At 42.6% G+C, this 26,561-nt stretch overlaps 2 protein-coding genes across 3 annotated transcripts in view; one reads left to right on the top strand and one right to left on the bottom strand.

Annotated features, from left to right (window-relative positions):
- Nucleotides 1–358: 358 nt before the first annotated feature.
- Nucleotides 359–18,410, bottom strand: LOC143300532 (brain-specific serine protease 4-like). Of its 2 annotated transcripts, XM_076614275.1 has the most exons (10): nucleotides 17,736–18,410; nucleotides 14,582–14,686; nucleotides 13,450–13,641; nucleotides 11,876–12,052; nucleotides 10,393–10,569; nucleotides 8,898–9,081; nucleotides 7,615–7,760; nucleotides 5,064–5,195; nucleotides 2,716–2,885; nucleotides 359–1,110 (listed from the first exon to the last, which is right to left on the bottom strand). In XM_076614275.1, the coding sequence occupies exons 1-10, from the start codon at nucleotides 17,968–17,970 to the stop codon at nucleotides 931–933; spliced, it is 1,698 nt and encodes a 565-aa protein (XP_076470390.1). In that variant the 5' UTR covers nucleotides 17,971–18,410; the 3' UTR covers nucleotides 359–930. The 2 variants fall into 2 exon arrangements, with proteins under 2 accessions (XP_076470390.1, XP_076470391.1); XM_076614276.1 differs by lacking the exon at nucleotides 11,876–12,052.
- Nucleotides 18,411–24,253: 5,843 nt separating this feature from the next.
- The window catches only part of LOC143300853 (uncharacterized), a 52,454-nt gene continuing 50,146 nt past the window's right edge, over nucleotides 24,254–26,561 (top strand). Inside the window, exon 1 of the mRNA XM_076614797.1 lies at nucleotides 24,254–24,395. Coding sequence (XP_076470912.1) covers nucleotides 24,368–24,395 — 28 coding nt within the window. The 5' untranslated portion in view covers nucleotides 24,254–24,367. The remainder of the gene's footprint in view (nucleotides 24,396–26,561) is intronic.

The following is a 26,561-nucleotide window of genomic DNA, read 5'->3' as shown; positions in this document are numbered from 1 at the left end:
ACTTTTCTTAAAAAACGGCAATAAAAGTTTGTCTAAAAAACGGCAATAAAAGTTTGTCTAATTCAGTCCGCCTATTAACATGTGGGCGTTTCGTTCTATTAGCGTTCATGCCAAAGTTTGTATGCACTGTGTACGCAAAGGGTCTATATATTCCAGGTACACTTGTACCGCCGGATAAGGTGCAGTCATACCGAACAGGTGGCTATTGCTGTATGTCCACCGTCACGTGTGGTGTGAACACATGATGCTCAGCTTTGGATACAGTCTTGTCAAAGGTTTAGACCGGACATGTCATTGAGCAACCCCTATCTCTCCCCACTAAGAATCAGCAACTTAACGTAAAAAGCATGAATTGTGAAGTCAGTGTTTTAATCTCGACAAGACAAAAGGACAATTCATACAAAGAATCAAGGATTTAGTTTGTTTGATCTATCAAATACGACACGGCCTAAACAGTGTGTAATTTCCAACAGTGTTATCTACTTAATTTTCGGCTTGAACGTGCGAATTCTGAACGCTTGAACCTTTGTTCCAATGTCACTAAAACCCTTTTTTTCCCCAAGAAATTAAGCGTATGTTCGTCATGTTCAACATGATCTTTGATAATATCAACGTGCAGTAGCTGTATCTTAATCAGAACACTGGAAAAGAAAAAGAAAAATCACCAAAAAGAAAACAAACAAATAAACAAAAACACACAGAACTGAAAAAAGCGGGCTAACATCCAGACATGTTCTGTCGTCCGCGCTTATTGTTTCTATATCGTAACTGTAAGAATAATCGACCATAGAGAGCTAGTTTATCTGTGATATTCGATGAACCATCCAGACAGAAGGTTCCAAACGTAAACCAGCATTGAACACGACCCATCAACCACAGATCTAAACACAGATCAGTGTCCGTCAACACGTCAGCAGGCAGCAGCGCCCCCTATCCGTTGAGGGAGGTAATGGTGGCGGTGATCCAGTCCATGTAGAAAGGGATGTAAGCGTAGTAGCCAGGCTCCCCCTGGCGGCCACAGCCAAAGCCGTTGGACACCAGTCCATACAGCTTGTAGAACAGACCCGCCGCGTCACGGGACGCACACATCAGGCCGCTGCCAGAGTCCCCCTGTCAGTGCACAGAAAGGAATGGTCAAAGAAACACACTGACATACACATACGCACGCGCGCAAACACACACGCCGCGCACGCACGCACAAACACACACACACACATACTTACATGTATACATTATATATAGACAGATACACACAGACACACACACACAGACACACACACACACACACACACACACACACACACACACACACACACACACACACACACATATATATATATATATATGGGATAGTCAGTCGTGTCCGACAATGATCCTCAGAACAGCAGAGGAGTCAACTGCTGCCCCGACTATCTGAGCTAGAATTGGATTATTGCGGAGAGTGTCTTGCCCAAGTTACATCCCCACTCTTTCTCGGCCAATAGGGTTTTTAGGACAGTCGGAGCTGGGTTATTTCCCAAAGGCCAGCTAGCCCCCAAGGCTGCAGCACTAAGAGCCAGTGCAATCTTGCCTCCTTGTTTGAGAGTCATAGTCCTTCACAAAAAGTCTAAGCTGCAAATGACTTTCCATTGCAGTGAAGAAACCATTGATAATACAACTCTCATTCTGCTGTTGGCCCTCCGTCCCTCCCTACATGCATACAGATATATATATATATATATATATATATATATATAGAGAGAGAGAGAGAGAGAGAGAGAGAGAGAGAGAGAGAGACAGACAGACAGACAGACAGACAGACAGACAGACAGAGACAGAGATTTTTCAGTTGTAAAAAATGTTTCAAGATATTTTCAGTTGGTAAACAGACAATATATAAGTAGCTAGCTAACTAGTTAACTGACTGACTGGCCGACTGACTGACTGACTAACTTGCTAACTAACCAGAATAAATGAACGACATCTGAAAAGCGGAGAGAAAAATCAAGTGCAGAAAATCTATTCTTTAGTCAACCAAGACTTGTCAAGACCTGAGTGAATCGCAGGATAAACAATAATAAGAAATGAAATAAGTGAATGAATAATACACTTGAATTTCTGTTGTTTTAAGAAGAGCTCGTCTTCTCAAGACACTGTTTTACAAAATATGCTCTCTCTCTCTTTATGTATATATATATTTTTTTTATTTCATTCATTATACTGTGCGTAGTATATATATGGGTGAGTGAGGGCATGGTGTAAAGAAACTTTCAGCTTATCTATTCTTCCCTCAGTAAAACATTTCCCATAGTATGTGTAATTAAATGTATTTTTTTTATATATGAAAAGAGAGAGAGATAGTGTGTGTGTGTGTGTGTGTGTGTGTGTGTGTGTGTGTATGAATGCGTGTGTGTGTGTGTATGTGTGTGTGTGTGTTTCTGTCTGCCTGTCTGTGTCTGTGTGTGTCTGTATGTCTATGTCTGTCTGCCTGTGTCTCTGTGTGCGTCTGTCTGTCCGTCTGCCCAGTATCTGTAAACAGTTTGCGGACGTGTGAGTGTGTGCGCGTGTGTGTTCCTACGCTTACCGTAGGCCAATGTGTGTATACATGCGCCGGCTCATCCGCGTGTGCGTGTGAGTGTGCGCGTGCAAACCCGAGTGCACGTGCGTCAATGTACATGTGCGTGCGTGACCCGTGGCAGGCCAGCTAACGCACGCGAGCAGTGCCCGAAGCCTTACCCTGCAGGAGTCCTTGCCGCCGGCAGTGCCGTTGGCGGCACACATGACTCCCTCCATCAGGAAGAGGCTGATGTTGTAATTAGTGGTGGGGTCAAACGTCTCCTTGCAGGCCCTGTAGTCGTAAACCTTCAGTTGCACGTGCTGCAGTTGGTCGGGGAAGGTGTAGGAATCTGGAAGAAACACACACACAAAAAAAAACAACAACCCATAGTCACACACACACACACACACACACACACACACACACGCGGCCAGAGAGGAAGAGCGAAGACAGTAATTTAAAAAGAAGAAACAAAAAGGGGGATAATACAAATGGGGGGAAAATAAAATGAAATAAAAGGCCAGATGTAATCATCAGTTTGGTACAATGCAATAGGAACAGACAAATGCACATATCACAACTTAGATTTACAATACGGCTCTGCATCTGATAAGTTGAGCCTGAACTGGGAACTGGGGGGTTAGTTGGAGCATAGCAATAACAATGACATGGTGTTACAAAATAAAATACACAATAATTTCATGTTATTTTAGCACCCATTTGCCAGTAATACTGGGATTGGTTTGATATATACAGGAGAGAAAAAGACAAATAAAAAAAATATGATCATGCAATTACAAATGGATATGAACGGGATGCAGTGTCAATAATAGTTATAAGCCGGTTACGGGACGCAACTCGGTTGTGATCACTAATAATGTTAAGAGTTGTCTCTCTTCCAATGTGTCTCGTTCCCCGCAATGATGTGCCGTGTCAGGTGTGCTTAACAGTCCGTTGCTATGGTTTATTCTCGCCAAGCCACTCTCGCGACCTCTAGTAAGTCCTCAAGAGAAATAACCCAACACGTATTGTGTTTGTTTTGTTTTGTTTTGTTATGGCGGAGGAGGGGGGGGGGGGGTTGCCTGTTCAGTTCGTGGCTGGTGGAATTAACTCACAGCTGGGAGACGCCGTTGGGAAGTTGGGATCTGTCTAGTTTGATGACTGGGATCTAGACTCCTCGGGTTCCGTGCTCGGCACGTGTGCGACTGACGGGAGTGAAGACATAGAATGAAGGGTGTGGTCAAGTCAAACTTTATTCATCATTCTGGCCCGTGTGTGACTCAGTGACGGGGGTGAAGACATAGAATGAAGGATGAAGTCAAGTCAAACTTTATTCATCATTCTGGCCCCTGTACGACTGACGGGAGTGAAGACATAGAATGAAGGGTGAGGTCAAGTCAAACTTTATTCATCATTCTGGCCCCTGTGAGTGAAGACATAGAATGAAGGGTGGGGTCAAGTCAAACTTTATTCATCATTCTGGCCCCTGTGAGTGAAGACATAGAATGAAGGGTGAGGTCATGTCAAACTTCTGGCCCGTGTGAGTGAAGACATAGAATGAAGGGTGAGGTCAAGTCAAACTTTATTCATCATTCTGGCCCCTGTGAGTGAAGACATAGAATGAAGGGTGGGGTCAAGTCAAACTTTATTCATCATTCTGGCCCCTGTGAGTGAAGACATAGAATGAAGGGTGGGGTCAAGTCAAACTTTATTCATCATTCTGGCCCCTGTGAGTGAAGACATAGAATGAAGGGTGAGGTCAAGTCAAACTTTATTCATCATTCAAGCCGAATTCAAATTAGGGATTTTGTGCTTGGGGATTCAGGCAGAAGTGATATTATTCGTGAAGGAGTTCCGGTAGTTTTGTTATCGTCGTTAAATGTTTTGACATTAACTTAAGTTGGTGTGACTACTTCAGTTGGTGCGACTGTAATTATATATGAAGGAACTAGTCTTGAACTTTTTTGGGTGGGGGTTAAACAATTTGGGAGCGCCTTCACTGTCGTCTATCTCAAATCGTGACATTATTCCTTACAAAATCGGATGTTGCTTGCACATTAGTTTGTGTTGGCATACCCATACTGTCGGCTGAGATAGTATCTTGAAAGATTAACTGATTATTGATATTGGTTAGGTAATGGTCAAGTTATTAGATTGGTGGTTTTAAGAAAATAACAGTAAAAATATCATGACCACAATCGGTTCCACTGTGTGCTTTTGAGTGAATTACAAATGTACGCACGCGCTACTGTCCTTCCCGTTACATATTCATGCACCTTCATGGGCCGTGACATTTTGTTTTACTTTGTCTACATAAGGTGTCTTTATTGTGTTTGTCCCTTGTGTCATGTTTCAATGTCTATGCCATGCCTGGGCGCGAAGGGAATTGGCAAGATTATATTCACTCAACACAATGACGTCAAATGACTGGCGTCGAAATAAAACGAGACACTAGAGTGACGACAATATGAACACGCAGACGAGTGACGTAACAATGACGTAAACAGACGAGGCGGTGAGGACTCACAGGACAGGGCCCCCCATCCAGCCACCACACAGAACCCGGGCAGCCTGTCTGTCTTTGAGGGAAGGCAGACGTTCGTCACCACACTGTTAAACTGCAACGGTTCTGCCAGCCGTAAAATGGCCACGTCGTTTGCTGCACAAATAATGATAAAAATAACAGATAGTACTTTTTGGCGCAAACTCCTCATGTAATGGGCTGTAAGCGCCCTACATGAAACAACACATATACACTAATGCATAATGACACACATATGCACATGAAAAGCAACATATATATATATATATATATATATATATATATATATATATATGTGTGTGTGTGTGTGTGTGTGTGTGTGTGTGTGTGTGTGTGTGTGTGTGTGTGTGTGTATCTTTTCACCAAGAGAATACAACAAATTGCAGGTATGAAGAATCACACACTCACACACACACACGGTTCAAGAAAGTGCCCAGAAAATGTATGTGAAGTTCAAATTTTTTTTCAGTTCTACCCTCACTACAGTACATCAAAATTAAGGTAGGTCACCTCTCAAGTTTACAGAAAAAAACTTAATGCTTTTAGAACTAAACACAGTAAAAATGTCACATGCTACTGTGGAGAACTATTCTCAAATACACATGTTCTTTTTTAATGTGAGGTCTTAAAGCCCTTTTTAAGTAGATTTTCGGAAAAAAAATTGTTTAAAGATGTTGTTGATGATTTTGTGCTGCTGTTGAAAATTTTCGAAAGTTTGTTGTGCAGTCCAGCTGGACATTTGCTTTAATCAAGTTTACAGTTAACTTTGTTCTCGGTTCTCGCTCCTTTGTATATTTTTTCCGTCTAAAATCACAGTATGTGGATAGACGTTAAACTGTAGAACACACACGTGATAAAGGAAATTTTCTATCTAAAATTACGTTTAAATAACATACTTACCGTGACCCACTATTGCAGACTCCGGCAGGGGTCTGATTCCTGTCCTGTGCAAACTACTATCCGCTTATGCGGAGAAAACCAACGTAACTACGACCGATAACCTCCCGGAAGTAGGTAACCTCCCCTTTGTCCCGCTGGCTAGCGATAAGTCACTTTTTGTGTGTGGCTTTTTTTTTTTTTTTTAGTAATTCACTGTGGTGCATAGGCTTCTTTCTCAGTCCAAAACCAGACACCTGTTTACTCATATATATATATATATATATATATATATATATATATATATATATATATATATATATATATATATATATCTCAAATACAAACGTCAAAAGTGAAAAACGTTTTGGAGAGTGGTGTCACTCATTTAGATAGACTGACTCATAGCTGTAGTGACGTCACTAAGATGGCCCAGGGTCATAGTTGTAATGACGTCACTGAGATAGACATGGTCACAGCTGACATGGCGTCACTGCGAGAGACGGGATCATAGCTGTAATGTCGTCACTCACTGAGACAGACAGGGCCACAGTTTGTAACAGCGCCACTCACTGAGATAATCACTGTCATAGTCGTAATGACGTCACTCACTGAGAAAGTCATAGTCATAAAGACGTCACTCACTAAGATAGTTACGGTCATAGTCGTAGTTTAGTCACTCACTGAGAAAGGTATGGTCATAGTTGTAATGACGTCACTCACTGAGATAGTTACGGTCATAGTTGTAATGACGTCACTCACTGATATAGTTACGGTCATAGTTGTAATGACGTCACTCACTGAGATAGTTACGGTCATAGTCGTAATGACGTCACTCACTGAGATAGGTACGGTCATAGTTGTAATGACGTCACTCACTGAGATAGTTACGGTCATAGTTGTAATGACGTCACTCCACTGAGATAGTTACGGTCATAGTTGTAATGACGTCACTCACTGAGATAGTTACGGTCATAGTCGTAATTTAGTCACTCACTGAGAAAGGTATGGTCATAGTTGTAATGACGTCACTCACTGAGATAGTTACGGTCATAGTCGTAATTTAGTCACTCACTGAGAAAGGTATGGTCATAGTTGTAATGACATCACTCACTGAGAAAGGTATGGTCATAGTCGTAATGTCGTCACTCACTGAGATAGTTACGGTCATAGTCGTAATGACGTCACTCACTGAGATAGTTACGGTCATAGTTGTAATGACGTCACTCACTGAGATAGTTACGGTCATAGTTGTAATGACGTCACTCACTGAGATAGTTACGGTCATAGTCGTAATTTCGTCACTCACTGAGAAAGGTATGGTTATAGTTGTAATGACGTCACTCACTGAGATAGTTACGGTCATAGTCGTAATTTAGTCACTCACTGAGATAGTTACGGTCATAGTCGTAATTTCGTCACTCACTGAGAAAGGTATGGTCATAGTCGTAATGACGTCACTCACTGAGATAGTTACGGTCATAGTCGTAATGACGTCACTCACTGAGATAGTTACGGTCATAGTCGTAATGACGTCACTCACTGAGATAGTTACGGTCATAGTCGTAATGACGTCACTCACTGAGATAGTTACGGTCATAGTTGTAATGACGTCACTCACTGAGATAGTTACGGTCATAGTCGTAATGACGTCACTCACTGAGATAGTTACGGTCATAGTTGTAATGACGAACGCCTGCCGTGACAGAGACGCGCTGAGCGTTGGGCTCCAGGGTGAGGGAGCGGTTGTAGTTTCCCGCGATGACCTCCAGGTCCGTGCTGAACAGCGTGTTGTTCTGCACACGTCTGGAACACATCAGATAAGAATAACTTCATTATCTCATCGAGATAAATTACACCGGGTGTGGCAAAACAAACGTAGACAACTACTCAACACAAAAACATTAGTATGACTGAATAAAAAAAAAAAAATCAATAAACATATAAGACATTCATATGAAAAGCATTCTAGTGTTCCATGACGACATCATTCATGTGGACTATCGTCAAGGTGGATCATGTCTGTCTGTCTGTCTCTCTCTCTCTCTGTCTCTCGCTCTCTCTCTGTCTATATCTGTGTGTGTAGACCTACCCGTCCAGGCAGGCTCCAGCAGCCAAAAATTGCAGATAGTCCGTTAGGACTCGCTCTTGGACTAACATACACACACGCGCTCACTTTATACTTTCGGTTATACTTTTCATGCATCCTTTGGGAAAATCTACACACCCCAGTTTTCTTCCCACTCCAGTCCTTCACATACGTATTCGGTCAAGCAGTCCGTGATGATTTCTCATAGGCAGGGCATCATTTACTCACACGCACACACGGAACGCAACGCAACGCAACACGCGCGCGTGCACACACACACACACACACACACACACACACACACACACACACACACACACATTTATATTTCCGTGGTTTTGTCCCTTTGGGAAGACTTCCCTACCCAACTCCCACTTCTCCCCTGTCCATTCCCCATTACTTCATGACCCCACATACCCCCCCCCCCCGCCCCCCCCCCCACACACACGCGCACACCCGACAACCTCCACCCCACAGCCCCCATGTACCCAGACTCCGGAAGTGTGTGGCACTGAGTCCGGACTCTTGGTATGTTCCATGGTAACCTCATTCATGTGGAAAACGGCACTCAACTCTCACTTTCTGCTATCATTTATATTTCCTTGGACTTGACCCATTGAGTAGACCTCTCTCTCTCTCTCTCTCTCTCTCTCTCTCTCTCCTCCCTCCCCCATCCAACCTTCATTCGCACTTCATGGACTTGTTCTTTCAGAAAGGATCTCCCTTTGCTTTCAAAACAATACATCATCGTTTTCCCTTCCCCTCTCTCCCGGCACACACAGACACACACAGACACACACACACACACACACACACACACACACAGACACACACACACACACACACACACGCACCCCTCCAGGCAGTGTCCAGCAGTGAGGACCTGACGAGGGTCCACGATGACTCCGGCACAGCGAATGGTTCCCTGGATCACCACGTGCACCAGCCACGGGTACTGACCCGGCAGGGCGGCGCTTCCACCCATTATCCGGCCGCCCAGATCCGCTGGGTACGGGGATCGGCTGCACTCTCGCCGCCCTGCGTCAGGGACACGGGGTTCAAATCCACAATCACAGACGTGGAACGAACTCTATAAACTCGTCATTGGTCAATGGGGTGGGATATTTTGGAAATTTAACATTATCATTATTATCATCATCATCATCATCATTCGTAGTAGTAGTGTTAGTAGTATCATCAGCAGCGGCAGTATTAACATTATCACCATCAGTATTAATATTATCACAACTATTATGATTCCCCCAAGGCCTGACTAAGTTCTTTAGGTTACGCTGCTGGCCAGGCACCTACTAAGGAGATGTGGTGAAACCTATACACTGACGGGCGCAATAGCCGAATGGTTAAAGCGTTGGATTTTCAATCTAAGGGTCCCGGGTTCGAATCACGGTGACGGCGCCTGGTGGGTAAAGGGTGGAGATTTTTTTACGAACTCCCAGGTCAACATATGTGCAGATCTGCTAGTGCCTGAACCCCCTTCGTGTGTATATGCAAGCAGAAGATCAAATGCGCACGTTAAAGATCCTGTAATCCATGTCAGCGTTCGGTGGGTTATGGAAACAAGAACATACCCAGCATGCACGCCCCCGAAAATGGAGTATGGCTGCCTACATGGCGGGGTAAAAACGGTCATACACGTAAAAGCCCACTGGTGTGCATACGAGTGAACGCAGAAGAAGAAGAAGAAGAAACGTATATATTGATTTGTCCGAACGCAGTGACGCCTCCTTGAGAAAATGAAACGGAAACTGCAAATTGTCGGACCATGGTCAAACACATGAAGTGATCTGTTAACACCACAGTCAGACAGACACAGTACTTGGTTAATTCTATACTACATTCATATTCGTAGACATAGCTGCATGGCTCGTCCTGATTAATTCGATAGGTGGTTTGTTCATTTTGTTATGAGCGAGGTGGCGTGTGAGTGGTGAGACCGGTGCTTTGACGAAGGTGAGGGAGAACTTGACTGATCTGTTGCATGGTAGTGGTAGTGACCTCTTATGTAGGTGGGTCGCTGCTTGCTTGGTCCGTTGGTCAGTTTGCCAATTCATTTGTTCAAGATCACTTGTTCTTTGAGCGAGTGGACAGGCGGTAAGTTGACTGGCTGGTTGAATTAATACAGTGACGGCTAAATGACGTGGCTTATTGCCGGGCAGGTCGGTTGTTGGATAAGATGATCAGTGCATGACAGAATCGCGAAGGCTTAGTCATTAAAGAATGACTGAAAACTTCTATGTATTTCTGAGGGGGGCACACAGAGAAACAGACGAGCAACAACAGACAGCAGAAAAGACAGACAGACGGGCAGATAAAGCACAGAGGACTGACCGGCAGGACATGTGGCAGTCTGGCACTGTGTCTGCTGAACCGCATAGCCAGCACAGTACTGACCACCGCCAGAGGGAGGGGGGCTGTCACACCGACGTGTCCTTGACCTTGTACCCTGACCACACGTCACTGAACACGATGTCCATCCTCCCCACCCTCCCCACATTCCGTTGACCACTGTGGTAAAGGAATAAAAATGTACACACGTATGTCCGCACACGCACAGAGATGAGTTTTACATATATATGTGTTAACACAAAACGTTCCACTGTGAAGCTTTGGTTGCACAATTTCAAAACTCTGTTTGAAAAATAGCATGTAAATATGTTCCTGCTTTTTCTTTCTTTCTTGTGTGTGCGTGTACGTGTGTTTGTGTGTGTGTGTGTCTGTCTGTCTGTCTGGATGTGATTTTTAGCCTTAAACATTTGCTACCAAAACAAAGGTTCTTTTGATTGAAACGTAACTGCAAAGCTGTCATCCGTTTTTACAGAATATTTACATTTTGAACAGCGCTGCTAGAATAACCTGACCAACAGTGCTTCTATCTGTCATCTCTTTGAAAGGAAAAATATAGCACAACCGTAATGTCACGCAGTTTCAAAGCGAGATGGACCTCTACAGGAACATCGATATCATCATGATGCTCAGTCATCACTATACAGAGAAGAAAAGGATTCGGTTCTGTGATCCCTCATTCTCTGCTCGTACTGTGACCTCAATGCTGAGCCGTACTCCGCTTTCAAGTTAATGAAAATTTTCATTCTTTGCAGATTCATGGGTCCTGGCATCAGATAGATGCATTGATAGATTATTTTTCTTGGAGGTGTGAGTAAGTATATCCGTGTGTGAATCAAATCTATGAAAATCTTCATTCTTTGCAGATTCGTGAGTCCTGGCCTCTGATGGATGCACTGATGGATTATTTTTCTTTAAGGTATAAGTGAGTATATCCGTGTGTGACGAAGCTGTTGTTGTACGTAGTTCCTGTGGGCTCCATCATTTTTAGCAACCCGTCTCTCCATGCTGAGATCCGTGTCAGTATTGGCCGTGATTGTGACATAACTTTTGGTGTACCATAGAATGAATGTGAATATGTGTATTCCATTGGTGACACAGAATACACCACTGTCGTTATGTTTACGTTCTCTTTGAAATTAAAAATGAAAATTTACGCAATGTAATGTATTACCTGTTTGGTGCATTCTTCTTCTCACTGGATTATTGTGTACTTACCACAAGTTGATTCAAATAGATGCGTGGTGGTGGTGGTGGTGATTGTGTGTGTGTGTGTGTGTGTGTGTGTGTGTGTGTGTGTGTAGGTGTGCGCGCATGCATACTCTTGTGTGTGTATGTGTAAGTGTGCATGAGTGCATATATGCCTTTCTGTGCATATGTGTGTATGCGCGCGCGTGTGCGTGTGCATGTACACGGGTTCGTCTTTGTGTCTGTGGATACGTGAAGTGGACGAAGAAAGCAGACTTACCAGTCGTACAAGGAGCAGCCTGACACGGCATTCTCTGAAACCCATAGCCAGGACAGTACTGACCACCCCCAGAGGGAGGGGGGCTGTCACACCGACGTGTCCTTGACCTTGTACCCTGACCACACGTCACTGAACACGATGTCCATCCTCCCCACCCTCCCCATATTCCGTTGACCACTGCAGCAGAGGGAAAGGAAATGTTTCTTTGCATGCAAATAATCTGTCGCCAGTCTCTATATCTGTCTCTCAGTCTTCCTGTCTGCCCAACTACTTGTCAGTATCGATTGCTTCAAAAGCTGGTAGGCCCTCCTGATTCAGTATCAAAAGCTGGTAGGCCCTCCTGATTCAGTATCAAAAGCTGGTAGGCCCTCCTGATTCAGTATCAAAAGCTGGTAGGCCCTCCTGATTCAGTATCAAAAGCTGGTAGGCCCTCCTGATTCAGTATCAAAAGCTGGTAGGCCCTCCTGATTCAGTATCAAAAGCTGGTAGGCCCTCCTGATTCAGTATCAAAAGCTGGTAGGCCCTCCTGATTCAGTATCAAAAGCTGGTAGGCCCTCCTGATTCAGTATCAAAAGCTGGTAGGCCCTCCTGATTCAGTATCAAAAGCTGGTAGGCCCTCCTGATTCAGTATCAAAAGCTGGTAGGCCCTCCTGATTCAGTATCAAAAGCTGGTAGGCCCTCCTGATTCAGTATCAAAAGCTGGTAGGCCCTCCTGATTCAGTATCAAAAGCTGGTAGGCCCTCCTGATTCAGTATCAACGAGAAAGGTTGCAGTCTGAAAAGGCAGGCTCAAAACATGGCATCATCAACAGTACTCTGATCTCCGATCAGCACAAATCACAGAAATTATGTTTTCGGTGCTGTGTTTTTCCATTCATTTTCTGTTCCTCTGGTGACACCTGGGTCCAGTTCCTTTCCGCTTCCAGTCTGAATTTCAGTTTAAATTCATAATGTTATAAACACATGGGACGAACATTACCTATTATGGCAATCAACATATATAACTAGTATTGTCCAGTATATGTTGAAAAGGATCAGGCGTGATTCAGCAGCAGTGCAGAGTCTAATATGACGGGAAACCTTCTGGCAGACTGACGGACAGCTCTGCCTTGACTAATGCCACTCAGTGGTCCAAGAAGGACGGTGAGTGTCAGTGTTCACTGGGAACCAGCTTCGGTGGGTGACATGTAAAAATTAATAAATTAAGATACCACTAACTATTTTGCTAATGTTATTTGTGTGTTACCTTGAAGCACGCTGTATTATATCAGCTTCCTCTGTGTGTGTGTGTGCGTGTGTGTGTGTGTGGGGGGGGGGGGGGGTACGTCTGTGTGTGTGTGTGTCTTTGTACGTGCATGTGCTTGTGTGTGTGTGTGTGTGTGTGTGTGTGTGTGTGTGCGCGCGCGCGTGTGTGTGTGCGTTCGTGCGTGTCTGCATGTGTGTGATGGGTGTGCGCAAGTGTTCACATCTTTCGTTGTTTTGAGATATTAGACAAAAATAAAAGTGTGTGTGTGCGTGCGCGCGCGCGCCCGCTCGAGGATGCGCGTGTGAGAAACATTGGAACAGAGGACTGACCTGTGCGGCAGGGGGCAGCCTGACACTGCTGCAGCTGAAACCCGTAGCCGGCACAGTACTGACCACCCCCAGAGGGAGGGGGGCTGTCACACCGACGTGTCCTTGACCTTGTACCCTGACCACACGTCACCGAGCACACCGTCCACCGTCCCCACTCCCCCCACATTCCTTGGGATGCCGCAGTTGGAGTGACTGCACAACAACGACACGAGTAATATACACGAACCTATAAATAGATGGACTGTATACGTCCGTGGTAACAGATGATAAGTAGCAGTCTGGCTCAGAGCAGAAACTCCCTGGATAACGAAGCCATGTGCTGTAATTCGTGATGGAAACATCGCCCTCCCTGGCCATTAACGTATCGCTGCGACATGACGGGGGTGGGAAACTGACGAAACAACGTGAAGGAAAAGACGAAAGAGAATGGTAAAGAACGAGGAGTTAAGTTTGGACCAACTACGAGACTGAGCGCGCGCGCACGCACACACACACACACACATACACGCGCACGCATGTACACACACACACGCACACGCGCGCGCGCGCGCGCTCGCACGCACGCACGCACGTTTTATGACACACTGTATAAATATACATTAGATTATGGGTCTTAGACTCTCGTCTTAAAACAAAACAAAAGTGTTTATAAGTTTCGTTTAATGTTTGGTTATGTTTCGTTTAATATTTGGTTTCCAGTTTCTTTTAGAATGTGTGCAAACTACCTGGTTTTCAGTAAATACTTCGTCAGTCTATGCATACACGACATATTGTGTTACATGTCTGTCTGAGTGTGTATGTGTGCGTGCCTGAAATCTGATTGAATGACGCAGAAAACCGGAATGATGAGCGTCCAGTGGCAGCCGTCAGTCGGCTCTTCCCAGGTAGGCAGCCTGTTGTGCAAATGACCCCGTGTTTGTAAAGCGCTTAAAGCTTTGTCTACGACCGAGGATAGGGGCTATATAAGTATCCATATCAATCAATCAATATTATCATCGTCATTCTCCTCATCGTATTATCATATTATCAAAAAACATTATACACCATTATTATTATTATTATTATTATTATCAGCAGCAGCAACATTATTATTGTTGTTGTTGTTATCATTATTATTATCATTATGAATCACCTTTAATGCAGCACTCCTCGTTCAACGTGTGGACGACCAAGAGGAACATGGCATTCTGTTGGTCAATGGAACGACTGCATGTCTCCGTCCTCACATACCGACACACTGAAACACGTGAAGACATGGGTCACACACACACACACACACACACACACACACACACACACACACCACACACCACACACGATGAAAGAAAGGAAAAACGAGGAGGGGCGGGGGGAATGGGGGGAAGAAAGCCGGAAAGACTGAAAGAAGGAAAACAAACAAAAAAATCAAAGACAAGAAAAAAAGGGCAGAACGTACTGCCGATCCTGCTTTCTATTTTTGTGATGTGCATCTCAAATGGAAGTGAGTGAAGACAGACCGAAAGAAGAAGTGATAAAAATCATGTGTGCAGACTGAGGACAATAAGAGAATAAAGTGAAAAGGACCGAAGATACACACTCCTTTCACAATCTTTTAAAGAACACAACACAACACAGCACAGCACAGCACAGCACAGCACAGCACAACATTTTTTCACTCTGAATACACATCAGTATGCCAGCACACTCCCTTCCCTAAATCAAGAAATAGATAACATTACGTGAACACCACAATCATTCAAGACCGTGACCTGACAGTAGCAGACACACACACACACCCCAATCCCTATAATACATTAAGAGAACATGCAGTCCTGGTCAATGTCGTGACAAGACCACAAACATACACTCCCATGAAAAAGGGGAAATAAAGAAAGAAACCAATGAGTGTGCATCAGTGCAATTAAAGTCAGTATCGTGACCAGACTATAAGCACCCAATCCGATCCCTATCTTTTTGCCTTTAAAAAAAAATAAACCCAAGTGAACACTACAATCCACTGTCGTGACAAAACTGTGGAAACAAAACCCATCCTTACTTTTTCACAAATAAAACGCACAAAAAAAAGAAAGAAAAGAAAAGGAAGAAGAAGAAAAAAAGGATGGAGTGGTCAACAGAATAGTCGTGACAAAACTATCCAAGAAGGTTTCAAACAAATTCCCAAACGTAGTTAACACATTCCCTTATGTTTCAATTAACCCGCGTTCACCGGTTTTAAAGATAAAAAAAAGACGGGAAGAAAAGAAAAGAAAAGAAAGGAAAGGAAAATTAAAAGAGGTGTCTTGTTGAGTTACAGAAAAAAATAACAAGGGAGCTAAAAGCGAGGTTAAGCTGCCGCTGGAGAGTACGGTCCCCTGCTCTTTGTGCTCTCTGTTGATTCTTTTTCACTATTCCCCTGTTGAACGCCACTCACTTTCTCTTGCGCCTGGGATATTTGCTTAATTTACACCCTTCCTTTTCAGTAAGACTGAAAAAAAAGAAAGAAAGGGGAAAGAAATCTAAAAAGTGGTATATTTGTTTCCACCCTCACCCCCCCCCCCCTCTTTTTTTTTTCTTTTCTCTCTCTCTCCTATCCACCCCTTCACTACCACCGAATGTTTTGAAAAGAACAGATTATTCATATTCACACGCACAGGCCTATGGGGAGAGTTGGGAGGACAGTTCTGGTGGCGGGGTACTCGGTCAGGAGTGGGCGGGAGGAGGGATGAAGGAAAAGAAAGTGATGTGACAAGATCCCCGTCCACACGAGACGACAGTTTTGAAATACATGAGTGAATAATATTCATAGCATTGTTTGTTTGTTTGTTTGTTTGGTGTGGGTTTGTGTGTGTGTGTGTGTGTGTGTGTGTGTTTGGGGGGGTTGGGGGGTGTTAAACAATTTCAGGGAATTGCAATCACGATGTGCATCAAGTTAATAGTGCATACACTGAATTCACGTCCCGTATGTGTGTGTGTGTGTGTGTGTGAGAGAGAGAGAGAGAGAGAGAGAGAGAGAGAGAGAGAGAAATAGTACAGATGTCTCACCGGCGTGATAGGAATCATTTCTATAAAACCAGTTTTATTAGTTTACAGATCGATAACAAATCAATGAATGAAAGTGACAGAATGTTAGTCAGTTGAAAATCTGATATAAAAACATTAAAATCTTCCATTCATTTCCAACCACCATCACCATCATCATGGACATTAATATGACGCGTTTTTCCTTAATTCTCCTGAAAGACTTTACATTTCACCTGAGAACAGACAGTTGAACAAAACTGGACTGTAGTTCATTCCAGACCTGTCGCAATGCAAGAAGCTACGCACTACTAAATATAATATCTCCTCCAGACACTTAACAATGGCGCTCAAATAGATACGAGTTGTAAAAAAAAGCATAGGCAACCACTTATGAATATTCGTAATGATTTTATTACATATGCTAGAAATGTACATCCCTTTTTCAGAACAGAGGCAAATGAACAAATCTATCAGTTGAACAATTAATCTCTAATGAAAATTTAATAGGCCTTGAGGTCCCAGATCCCTCCAAAATACGTAAGAATAATAAAACATTTAAACAATACAAAATTGCATGGGGTGGTTTTACAGCTCATGTACAATTAGGAATTGTATGACACGTGAATAAATTAAATGGCTGTTGCCGCTTCAGCTGTCAAACTGATTCTCACTCAGCGAAGGAGGCCAGACTTTTTCAGTTTCTGACTCCATTTTTGTAAACGAAAAATATTTTGTATGAGTCAAGAACTGATGACTGTGACATAATTTCAAACTTTGGAAATGTATTGTTCAGGCATTAACCACCGAACCTTGGAAATGCATTGTTAATGCATTAACCCCATTGAACCACTGCCACTGAATGTTTCTGAAGACTGCGAACTTAATTTGCCTAGGGATTCATTGAAGAATATTGTTGGCAGACGAAATAGCGTGGCTGTACAGCTTAATATATATGGAGATATATCTGTTATGTGCGTACTGTATGTGCATATCAACGAGTTGCTGATCAAGTATTGTTTATTTGTTAATTTTCCTATTAATTTGTGGAGGGTGGGTTTTTTTTTCAGAGATAGACCGGTCTTTTCATTATTATCACCTATTTAATGGCTCTTTTTTCTTTTCTTTTTTTCAATGTTAAACTTTAAAATTGGTTGATTATAAATTCTGCTATCTTGCTTAAACTTAAACAAATACATAAACAAATAAACAAACAAATCAATAAACACACTAAAAAATACATACACACGTGAATACATAAACGAACCAAGCAACCAACCAACACTCACAGTAGTGAAGCTGTCCAGTGCTCTTCATCTCCTCCAGTTTACGCCTCAACAGGTCCTCTCTGTTGTGGAAGGAGAACAGCTGCAGGCTGAAGCCAATGTAGCTGGCGCTCTGGTATCCATAGTGATCCCTCATCAGGTTCCACAACTCTTGGCCCTGGAAGCGTGGGTCCGGCTGGCCGCTGGCCGACAACGATGACAACAACAGCACCAACAATGATGATAACCAGGGCACCATTGTTCGTGACTGCCAACAGTTTTATGTGGTGTTGCGATTGAGATTCAGGAACCAAACTGGTGCCGACGCGTTTTCTTTACAGCAAGGCTGGTGGTGTTTTATTTCTATCTCATTTGTACAGTTGAAGCTTGCACAGTGTTGTGGGAATCCGATAAGCCACCGTTTGACTCATGGGTCCAAATCAGATTTTGCCTTTCTTAAAAAGTGAACCAAAAAAAAAAGGTCTTGGTGTTGTTGTTTTTTTTTCACTCCCAGGTTTAGGATTTTCGTTATTTTATTCTTTTATATCACCAACAAGTAGTGGTCACTGTAGCTCACCTGGGAGATGCACGAAGGGTGAGTTCTCCAAGATCCGAACCCCACACACCCGAAAAACGCCAGCAGAGAGAGAGAACGCCAGCATAGGGCCACGGCAAGGCGTGAATATGAGAGGGTGAGAGAAAAAGTGTCTTTTTTAATGCACTGCCTGTCTTCTTCCCACGAGGTGGGCAGGCTTGTCAGTTTATCTTGGGTATAGGGAGCTGGGAGTGGGTGTGGGGAGATGCAACGGGAAGGGTGTGGACGGGTACAAGAGGGATGGGGTGGTCTAAGCCCCTCGATCTTTCAAACACCGCTTTGTTCCTGGTGGCTATTTTGGGGTACATTAAGACCGATGGGTACTCCCGCCCCCTTACTCTCCTCAAACCCCCTATACCCCCCTCTCTCTGTGTGTCTCTCTCAGTATTTTATCGATGTTGTCAAAGTGTCCGCATATACACACACTCTCTCTTTAACACACACACACAGACACACACACACACAGACACACACACACAGACACACAGACACACACACACACCAGCTAATGAACAGTCTGATAGCATGCATGCAAGCACACACACGCACCTACGAATACACACATCAACTAATGAACAGCCTGAGCGCGCGCACCCACCTTCAACTTCCCCCAACACCCAAGTAATGATGAGCCTGGGTGCGCGCCCGCGCGCGCGCGCGCACACACACACACACACACACACACACACACATACACACACCAAGTCGCCAAGGGCCTGAACAATGCCCAGATGAGGAGGTGGTAGGAGGAGACAAGCAGGAGAACAATGAGGCGAGGAATGCCTCACTTCCTCACTCCCATATGTACTGTTCAGCTTGTTGGAACACACTCACTTGAACCACAGCATTCTCTCCCGTGGGTTCATCAGTCAGTATAAACAAATCATTAAATCTCCCACTGTGATGTTCGTGGGGGTGTGTCCTTTTCTTCTTCGTGTCATCCCCTGCAAGATTTGGTCCAACTTGACGTTCAGGCCGACACCCACGTTACGTGTACTGTATGTATGATATCAGTCGTGTTCGACTATGACCATCAGAATAGCTGTCCCGACTATCTGGGCTAGAATTTGATTATAGTGGAGAACGTCTTGCCCAAGTTACATCCCCACTCTTTCGGCCAAAAGGTTTTTAGGACAGTCGGCGTTGGGATGGTTCCGAAAGGTCAATTAACCCCCAAGGCTGCAGCACTAATAGCCAGTACAACTTTGCCTCCTAATCACAAAAGACGAAGCTGTAAATGATTTCCCATTGCAATGGAGAAACCATTGATAATACAGCTCTCACTTTGCTGTTGGCCCAACTGTAAACTTGTATTAATCTATGATATAAGCAAAGTGTGGGGGCGTATAGTTTTCAGGGGGGAAAAACATGAAAGCACATCTTAAGACACATGAATAAACTGCAATAAATAGACATGCAATTTACGGCACTATTTTGTATAATATAGTTGGGGAATTAAAGACCTTGGTTGGTATCCAATAAATGCTCAGGTTTTAAATTTGATTTAATATGTCTAAAAAAAATATTCACAATCACAACAGAAACCTTTGCAATGTGAAACGAAACAGTTTTTCCCCTTCTCCTTTTCACATTGAAAATCAACAACGCAGTAAAAGCAAAGTGATACACAGATACTCTTTTGTGTGAATAGAGACTGTGTAAATAGTACCTCTCGGACTACACACAACTGCTGTTTGTCCAGTCTAAAACTGCTGAACAACGAATTTTGTGCTCTTCTTCTTTTGTTATCATGTCATATAAAGTAGGCAAATACATTCTCGAGTCCTTTTAGTTTAACGCTAATAGCAATATTAGATAAAATGTATTGTTTCAAGTCATTTATTTGTTTCATTTACCTTTATCTATTAGTCTTACTCATAGTTTTCTTACACTGCATTTGTTTTTCACGTGTTTATTTTATTTTATTTTTTTAATTAAACAATTATTACATGTATGACTTGTTAATTAAAGGAAAGGAAAGTTATCGTAAAGTCTGCACAGCACAAAAGAGCGTGTATTCCTATGCTTGGTCAGAACAAACCAGACATGGTCACATACCTGCTTCGATAATCAACAGAATGCATTCTAATTATCCATAATAAGGTGGAAAGAGTGGATTTTGAGTTACCATAAAACGAGAAGACGAAGAAGATGCTTTTAACATGGATCGTTAGTCTTATCTAACACTTATAGATGTGGCTAAATGACTTTTCTTACCTGATTATTAAAATTTTGCCATTTTCCAAACCCAGCCGACACTCAGGTTGTGAGGCAGACGACAATTTTTACTTCCTGTTTTGTTGTTTGTTTGTTTGGGGCTTTTTTTTTAGTTTGTTTTTTGTTGTTGTTGTTGTTGTTTGTTTGTTTGTTTTGTTTTGTTTTGTTTTTGGGTTGTTGTTTTTTTGTTGTTGTTGTTGGTTGTTGTTGTTGTTGTTTTTTTTTGGGGGGGGTCCTTAATTAACCAAGAATTCAGTTGTCACCTTCTGAAGTTTGATCGCTGTGACAGACTCTGGTTCTGGTTTGTTACAGGTTTTTGTATTCAGGGTGTTCTTTTGGTTTTCAGCAAAATAAATGATTTCACATTAAGCCGCCGTCGGGAAGTCTACACCCATTGCACGCCCTGTTGAACATACCTACGCCGACGACACACCCAACGCTTTTTTCTTTCTTTCTGAAATCATAGGGTATCATTGTATCTAGTATCTTATTGTTCTTGATCGTCCACTTATTTCGCTTTGTTGCATATATGAATTTCTTGTCACAGTGTGCTGTATTGCATTATGGCATAGAGGTGTATGAACGGTGTGGCATCTGCACACTGTCAATTGACTGCCTATCTTTGAAACCTTTTTGATGTGCTGCTTCTAAATCAAAACAGATTATTTTGATACATATTACGATAGCCCTTTGCGTTGTTGTTGTTTTGTTTATTCATTTAACAGATACTCTAATCTGATATGGGTGTTGTCTGTTCACTTAAAAACAGTATTTTCTTTCCAAAAAGCTCCAACTGTTATGTTCGCTAAATTTACGTTACCATTTGATCTTTCCCTTTGATTTAATTGTTTTTGTACTGCGTGGTATTCTAATACGTGTAGTTTGCATAACTTGCACACCTTTCTCTTTCCTGTTTCAAAAAAGAAAAAAAAGAGGCAATAGTGCCGTTGACTTCTGGAATAATCTGAAAGAGGTTGATTTTTTTTTTAATGTCTGTAGATACGTACATATCACTCTTCTTAATGCCAACTAGGTGTGTTGCAACAGTTTAGATTCAAGTCTGTCCTGTAAATTGTTGATACTAATTAATTTGTTTTATCATGATACCGTTTCGAACCAGTTGTTCAGCAAAATCGTTCTCTCTTATGTCTGTATGACCAGCTCTTTAAGTAAGGACAATGTAGCAGCTATATTTCTAAGAATGGGGTAGAGGTGGTGGGGTGTAAGAATTGGCTGTGAGCAAACGTAGCGTTTCACACGTCCGCGGATGTCCGCTTTGAAGCTGTCAGTGAGAATAGACTCCTTTACCTTTGATCCACAGCATGGGAGTCGTTCCCAGCTAAGCCGGAGACACTGATGTAGCGTTTTGGACATCTCAAACAAACGCTATACGGCCTATATATTTTTTGTTTCAACAATAGCACATTGCCGCCATGTGGGTGTAAACACGCTGCTGACAGGAACGAGTGTGGTGCCGTTAACCTCGAGTATTGCCACCACAAACGAGTCGCCAGCTGTCTCAGTACAAGGTGAGTTGAGCGTTGACCGTGACACTTGGATTTGGCCACGCACACATAACACTGTCCACTGAAAACTGAAGTCTCTGTAGATTGAAAAAGTCGGCTTACTTCCAATTAAGAGACTTGAAGCAAAGACCCTATGCAGATACAGTGTATATCTTTATCATAGGGTCTTTGCTTGAAGTTAACTGGGCTTAATTTTATGTTGGTGCCATCTCACCGGAAATAGACTTGGTTGCCCATGTAATGTCTCTGAAATGAGTCTGGCCGGGTGCATGTGGACAAGATTCTACTTGGCGGAAACCACCTGAATCAAGCATCAAGTGGATATGCACTTGAAAAGGGAAAAGAACAGCGATGCATTGGAGAGAAGATGGACTAACATCACCATGTATTCTTCCCTCGTGAAAGTTGTCCTAAAAGTTGTTCGATAGGAAAAACAAATAAAACTGCACGCAGGAAAAAAAAAAAAAAAAAAAAAAAAATGGGTGGCGCTGTAGTGACGCACTCTCCCTGGGGAGAGCAGCCCGAATTTCACACAGAGAAATCTGTTGTGATAAAAAGAAATACAAATACAAATAAAATGACATCATGCTCATCTCGTTTCCCGACCAGCTTGCCGTGTGGGAAAATCTGGATATGTGCTTATGTGAAAGCACGCACTGTTTACTACAGCCGTGAATCATAAAATAACAATGTATGCCATTGCCTCATTTCTGTTTTTTCCCAGACCCCACCCAAAGTTGAATGATACTGGAATCATCACCTAACGTCATTCCCGTCACCTCTGTCAACAGAGATGTGGTCAGGATGTTTCAGCTCTGTACCCGTCCCTCCGCACTGTCGGGGCAGCACTCTTCACGGCAAACACCTGATCAAAGGCACACAAATAGTTCTCTCCCTTGACAGCTCTCCTTTTTTTTTTCCTTAGGGAATCCAAAACGGTCAGCCAACACGCCTTCCCAGTGTTTGCCCTGATACGGCACTGTTTGCGCTTACTTAGAGAAATTGTGTACATTTTCAAGTAATGGGGGCAAGCACCCGCTCACAGGATACACACACAAAGGAGGGGATTGTGCATGTTCTTTGGGTGGAAATGAGACCGGCTATAGAGGTTGACTGACTTCATGCCAATGGTCGCATCAAGGTTCTCAGTGTTGTATTTTGTCCTCTCACAGCCCCCCCCCTGCCCCCCCTCCTCCCCCCCAGTATATATATATATATATATCAACATTATGAATATTGAAGAACAAACAATTATGTCGCCAACACCGCCACTCCCCCGCCCCCCACACCCCCTAAATCATACGGCTATCTTCACACGACTACACAACACAAAAACCAAGCAGCCTGTTTCCTCAAGTTGGTGATCTATACATATCTGATCTCAGTTATGATAAATAAGTTGTTAAAATTTTCTCAGTGGTGAAAAACAACAACGATAAATCTTTCTTCTGCTTTCTGAAAGAGGAACTGAATGCGGGTGTACTTCTATTGTCAGTCAATGTCTTTTACAGATTTAATTAGTGACTGTAAATATGCACTGAACTCCATTATCCTTCTCATCGTCTCTGCAATGACGACAGGTCTGTCCATGTGTGTGTACACGCATACAGAAAACTGTTTTGCTTAGTTGAGTGACACATGTCAATACCCATACGTACTGAACTGAACATGAGTACAAAAAGCATGGAACGAAACATTACTTTAATTTTTACTTATCAGATTACTTCATTACCTCTAGTGCCAGTTACCGTGACTGGCACAACCATCTCTGCCACTGGATATGAATAATCTTTCTTTCATGCAGTGTTTTCATTCATCTCCAAACTCTAATATGGATTTTATGTGTGTGTAATTGTGCATGTGATCGACTGAAGGCGCAGTGCACGTTCTTTGGGTTCATGCACGATGTATGGTAGGTCCTTCTGCACTGACGAACACTGAGGTCTTCAGTCACATTGTCACAAGTTAATAGAGGAAAATTAAATGTCCACTCTTGACCTACCAAGCACTGCAACACCGACATTCGAACATCAAATCCACTGACTGAAAGACCAACGTTCTAATCGTTCGGCAGTTATGCCCATTTCTCAAACACCACGGTTGTAATTTCATCGTCGGGAGAACGGGTCCAGAGAGGAACATTTCGTCGAGCGCCTGTGGCCGAAGCTTACCTAGATACATGACGTCACTGTCCAAACGAAATGGCGGATCCGGAACATGGGCGGCAGTGACAACAAAGTTGTGGGCTTTTGTTCAACTTCATTTTGGAAGGGAACAAAAATAGTTAAATCGTGAAGAGCGTTTTGGCTTTTTTTACCATGGCGACTTTACAAGGGCAAGCAAACAGTAAGTGATTAATTTGCCTTTCTAGATGTGGATGTGATTTTTACTTCTTCGAAACACTTCAAACAGCGCGGCTTTCAAAGCAGTTCTGTTCGATCTTGCCAGTGGTGAAAGTAGTGAATGAGCGTTCTCGACACTGCGGACCACACAGTCCATGTCAAACTACATCCGAAACAGGACATCACATATGATTTCTACAGATGTACCTATGTTCAGAACACACAGGAGACAATTTTACCAATTTTTAAAGTCACAAGTACAAGTACTTCAACTTTTTTTTCACGCTACCTACCGTGTGTCAAGTTTAATAAATTTATTGTATCAAGTTAAGTAGCAACAGCGAGGACTAAAATGGTGGGCCTTTCAGCCCATATACACCCCTTGTGATATGAACATGTACTGGTGAAATTTATTTATGTCTGCATATCTGCTATTCAAGAAGTTCTTGTAGCAGTTGAAGTTATTGACGTTAGTCGGTTTGGTGCAAATTTTATATGCTTCCAATGTGCATTCCAATCCTGTGCCATTCCATAACATAGAAACATACACTACTTTTGGACTCTTACTTTCATGTTCTGGACTGCAATATATATATATATATATATATATATATATATATATATATATATATCATAGTACAGCTACAATGTGCTAAACAAGTTAATAGGTAGTGCATTCCATAATTGTAAATTTGGTATTCATACTAATTTAATTCCTTGAACTGTTGAAATATTCAGTACTGATTCATGTTACTTAGTGTTTGGGAGGAACTGTAGGAGGAAGGTGGCAGAATGGTTAAGACACTCATCTGCCAGTACAGTGACTCCAGTGAGTCCCTGAGGGTCAGGGTTCAAATCCCGCTCTCGTCCTTTCTCCCAAGTTTGACTGGAAAATCAAATTGACCATCTTTTCATTTGGATGAAGTGTTAAACCAAGGTCCGATGTGCAGCATGCACTTGGTGCACTGAAAAAGAACCCATGGCAACAAGAGTGTTGTCCTCTGGAAAATTTCTATAGAAGAAACCCCCTGTGATAGTACACAATATGCATGCTTTCAAGGCCTGACAAAGCGTGTGGGTTATGCTGCTAATCGGGCACCTGCCTAGCAGATGTGGTATAGCATACATGGATTTGTCTGAACAAGTTGACACCTTGAAAAATTAAAACTGATACTTGAAGTTTGTGTTTAATTATTTTGAGGTTGTGCTAACTGTTAAGTAACATTATAACATTTTTAATATTTGTGCCAGTTACTCATATTGATATTGAAAGATTGGGTATGTGGAATATTGATGCCATTTAAACTGCTGTTCTGCAATGATCTTTTGCACTTAAAATGTCAGCTGTTTCAGATATTTGTCAATTGTATTTCTGTGCAGATAGTAATATTTAAGAAGAAAAAAAAGAAATAGAGCAACAAAATGCTGATAGAAACTATACATCAACAACACATTTCTGAAAGGTTTGGTATGTGTTTGATATATTGATAAACAATGAATTACCCGTGAACTGAAACTTTTTTCATGCCTGCTGAGTGTGATCCACCCACTCTTTGGGGAAGCTTTGCTCAAGAGCAAACACACTAAAACAGGGTACAGAATGATGGTCCTGTAACTACAAGTAACCAGCCAAGTCCCTTTCCCTGTTAGTAAGACAGCCAGTGTTACTGCCTGTGTTACCAATGAAAAGAAGACTGATTGGGTGGGTGAAGGGGAAAAGGGGTGGGGGCGGGGGTGGAAGATAAACTCAAAGCTTGTATGGATTCCATTCACAGTGAAGCTCCATAATTCATGAACGACGAAACAGAGTTTAGATCAAACTTTCCTTCTGGTGCAGATAATATCCTTTGAAAATATGTTTAGGAATATTTCTGCCATGACCATGACATGTAACTAGCATACACATGTCCACATACACACACACACACACACACACACACACACACACCCTTTACCCCCAATACATATTAGTTTTAAGGCTTGAAGCAGATGACAATTTATGTGTACATGCATGTGTGTGTGTAACTGGAATCATATCTATTCATTATGAAAACTGTAGATAGAGGTTTATACCTCATGCCACAAAACAGAGGGTAAAACCAAGTTATGAATGATAAAAGGTGATGTAAAATCAAAGGTACCTTTAAGATGAAGATGAAAACATGACATT

The sequence above is a fragment of the Babylonia areolata genome, chromosome 26 (genome assembly GCF_041734735.1).
Source record: "Babylonia areolata isolate BAREFJ2019XMU chromosome 26, ASM4173473v1, whole genome shotgun sequence".
NCBI lineage: Eukaryota > Metazoa > Mollusca > Gastropoda > Neogastropoda > Buccinidae > Babylonia > Babylonia areolata.
Note: the sequence above shows the minus strand (reverse complement) of the source record. Positions and strands in the feature narration are given on the sequence as shown.